Source organism: Hyposmocoma kahamanoa, unplaced genomic scaffold (assembly GCF_003589595.1).
Source record: "Hyposmocoma kahamanoa isolate Upper Pololo Valley unplaced genomic scaffold, ASM358959v1 68, whole genome shotgun sequence".
NCBI lineage: Eukaryota > Metazoa > Arthropoda > Insecta > Lepidoptera > Cosmopterigidae > Hyposmocoma > Hyposmocoma kahamanoa.
Genome location: NW_020653856.1, coordinates 1,432,443 through 1,436,192, shown reverse-complemented (window position 1 = coordinate 1,436,192; position 3,750 = coordinate 1,432,443). Strand labels below are relative to the sequence as shown.

The window sequence follows — 3,750 nt, the reverse complement described above, 5'->3', positions numbered from 1 at the left end:
CCGCCGCCGCCGCGCCCGACGGCTACGTGGAGATGAACTACGGCCGCGCGCCCACCAGGCCCATCGCCATCGTCAACGCGCGCCCGCCGCCGCCCATCGCGTCGTCGCCCGACGACCGCCGCCGCCGCCCGCCGAAGGAGAACCGGACGCCGCTCGGCTCCCAGACCATATTCCCGCTCTCGCTCGACTCCCCCGCCTCGCCTCCCGAGCTGGACTCGGCGGACGTCTTCGAGGAGGACCCGCCCCACCACCCGCTGACGACGGTCCGAGAGATGTCCGAGGACGGCAGTCGCCAGGACGGGAGGCGAAGCCCCGAGGTGTCGTCGTCGCCCTCGTACGTCAAGCTGGCGTACGGGAGCAAGCCGATCGCGGCGCCGGTGAAGACTCCGGAGGTGCAGCCCGAGGAGCTGAGCTGCAACCCCACGGCGACCAAGACTTTGGCGAGAATCGACAATTTGGATATAAAAGGTAAGACTCGTGCGAGCCGGCCCGCTAGCCGGACGCTAGGTCGAAATCGAGACTCGAACGACCTTGTGATAGCTACAAACCACAAAGAACTGAGGAGCATTGTCAATGCGCGCGACACCCCGAGACAAGCCCTATGTGCCTGTAAATGCATCAGCACCTTACCCACCTTGAGAGCTGTTCTGCTGCCCGCAGAGGCCGGCGCCGCGGTGGCCACGGTGGTGCTGGCGGGCAGCGGCAGCGCGGCGCTGCGCTTCAGCGTGGGCGAGGGCGCGTCGCCGCCGCTGGCGCCGCTGTCGCCGCTGCCGGCGCCGCCGCTCAACTACGCGGCGCTGGACCTGGAGCCGCGGCCCGCCGGCGCCGCGCCGCCCGGCCGCACCTACACGCAGATCGACTTCGTGCGCAGCGAGAAGCTGCACGCCGACGCCAACTAGTCTCCTCGCACCTCGGCGGGTGCAGCCTGAAATATCGCTTGAGCGTTCTCGAGACTGTCGAGCGTGAGTGATGAACCTTTGTCGGTAGTACTTTTAACGCCGTGTCTTGTGTGATTGGTCGGTTAATGTGTTTCAATTCTTTGCCTTCGCAGGGGTGCGTTCTTAACGTTGAGTGGAATATTCCAACTGTTCCGTTTCGATTAGAAAAACTACGTTTTCGAGTTCAAATTTCTAACTCATCAATCACATAACGAACGAAAAGTGTCATAAAGAACGCTTAATTCTAAAGAGCAGTCGACTGCCATTTACTATTTAAGTCGGGCGAATGTAAATAAAAATACGAAGGAAAATTATGCTTTGGACGCGGAGTGACGGCGAAAAGACGATCGTGTGAGAAGTATTGAGTGTTGATTCAGCTGTTGAAATTAATGGAACACGTATGTTATGATTTAGGAATAACGCTGGCTGGTTGTGTTTAAATTACTACCATTGAACTTTATCGTGCAACACTCCACTTTAACTTCGCTACATAATACAATGGGATAAAATGTTTTTACTCCACTAATATCTAATTTCAGAAATGTATTAAAAATTATACTATGTGCTAGCGTTATTCTCTAGTCATTACGGTTAACTCTTTGTAAACTCGCACTCTAAAAACTAAGCAGCTATCAGGCTTACTTCCTAAAGAACTAAGAGCAAAATGTAACATACAGAACTCTTTATATTTATTGTTTATATCTCACTCTCGGATATTTCAAAATCGTTAGACTTACGCTTGCTTCTGATACTATAATTATAAAAAAAATATATATATATAAAATTTTAGATTACAACAATTTTATTGTAATTATTTTAACCGATTGTACAGCATAAAAGCTATATTAAAAATATATGACATTAATAAATGAAATTATACAAAGTGTTACATACTTCGAAAATTATCTAAATTTAATTGCGACATCTGGTTGTTTTCACAATAGATCAAAATTGAGACAATTCACTACCTCTACATTATTTGTGAAGTAAAGTTATTGAAAGTTTATTGAAATACATTCTATGAGAGTCTTGTCGTCTTATATATATGTATTAAATGTTTTTAAGTAGATGTACTTACACTTTCTCCTATCGTACTATTCGGACTTGGCCACGTTAAAATTAATATGTTATATATTTCTCTAGAGCATTCGGTATATGATCACTTTACGATTCTGTTAATAATTTCATTAAATGCTAATAAAATTGATCAATAGTGAGTGTACTGGACAACACAAGCACGACAACAACTTACTACTAACCATCATTTGTTTAAACAAAACTCGAAATTATAAAAGTGCTTGCGCGTTTTAGCATACGAGTAACGCCATCTAGTGACAGAAGTGGTACTAGACTAACCGAACAGTTTGTTTGTCAGTCTTTTGGACACTTTCGCGTGTCTTCCTTAACTTGACGTTAGCGGAATCATGTGTCGATGAAGCTATAAGACTTTAAAAAGAAGACTAATAATATAACGGCAGTTCTACTTGTCGCCTTGTGGCTTGCAGATAATTTGCTGTCATTAAAGCTGGGTTTTCGCTATACGAGTACACTCGTACCGAGTCCACTCGGACGCTACTCGTGACGTGTAAACGCGTGATCCGAGCGCACTCAGACGTCGGTATCCGATTAGAGCGGATTCGGACGCGGTTCTATTTTTCGGATCATTTTATGAAAACACAATGGCGCCACCTAAGAAATAGACTCATTGTAGTTTTAAACGTATTTCTATCTTTCTCTTCCACGTTTCGAATAAAATTATTTGAAACATGAGTTCAAAATCCATTTTCTGGTCCAAATTTTTCTCTTGCTTTGATTTTTCCCTTCCATGATTTTGTACTTCAGCCATTAGTATATCCGCTACAACTCACATACCTCGCAGCAGCAAATCAGTCGTCATCATCTTGATTGTGCAAGGAGACAAATCGACTGTGAACTAACAATCGATACTATCTCAATTTTGACAACTTAATAGGATGAAGAAAAAAATTGTTTTGTGTCATTTATATAGCATCTAGTTTATTAAATAAAAATACGTAGTTTTTAGATATTCTTATTACACATGCATGTATGTCCACTATATATTTTTATTTTATAAACCAGATGCTATATTACTATATTATTCTATATTATTATAGACTTTTCTTCATCCTGTAAAGTTGTCAAAAATTGAGATAGTACCGGTTGCCAATTCACAGTCGAGATGCTACTTGGACGCTGAAGAACTCGTACGGTGTAAATCAAAATCCGAGTGGACTCTATACGATCTAACTCGTACAAGCACACTCGATCCGAGAGCACTCGTATAGTGATAACCTAGCTTAAGAAATGTGTACTAGACCTCTCTCTGACTTGCCAGCGTCTATTGGCTATCTGTGACTTTCCAGTTCATCGAGTGTAGAGTGTCGTATGGGACATGCGTTATTCAACGTCATGAACAACTTGCTTTATTAGCTTTAGTAAAATTCGTACCAGAATCTGTTATCTATTTCTGAAATAATCTACTGTAATATTTATATTATAATACCAATTCTTGACTATTAAATGGAAGAATTTTGTGCAGGTAAAAGAAAGAAACAAAGTAACGTGTAAGGATGGCCATATATGAAATTTTGTATATGAAAACATAACGTTAATATTTTATAATAGTAAATGCTACGGTTGTGAGAGTGGCCTAATGTAGTGCACACGAGTTTACGTTCTCTTACACATTGTATTTGTTGCCGTATAATTGTTTTTGGGTAATGGTTTGGGGATATTTCGTTTTTCAATGAAAGAGCAAGAAATATCAAGCTTATCTCTGGTCATATGGACA

At 43.1% G+C, this 3,750-nt stretch overlaps 1 protein-coding gene across 1 annotated transcript; it reads left to right on the top strand.

Annotated features, from left to right (window-relative positions):
- The first annotated feature begins 6 nt into the window (after positions 1-6).
- Positions 7-899, top strand: LOC113232283 (wiskott-Aldrich syndrome protein homolog 1-like). The gene is made up of 2 exons (XM_026466953.1): positions 7-468; positions 661-899. The coding sequence occupies exons 1-2, from the start codon at positions 33-35 to the stop codon at positions 897-899; spliced, it is 675 nt and encodes a 224-aa protein (XP_026322738.1). The 5' UTR covers positions 7-32.
- Positions 900-3,750: the final 2,851 nt, after the last annotated feature.

Coding starts and splice junctions, on each gene's coding strand:
- LOC113232283 (XM_026466953.1), top strand. CDS start 33: ATGAACTACGGCCGCGCGCCCACCAGGCCCATCGCCATCGTCAACGCG. Junction 469..660: donor CGACAATTTGGATATAAAAG/GTAAGACTCGTG, acceptor TGCTGCCCGCAG/AGGCCGGCGCCGCGGTGGCC.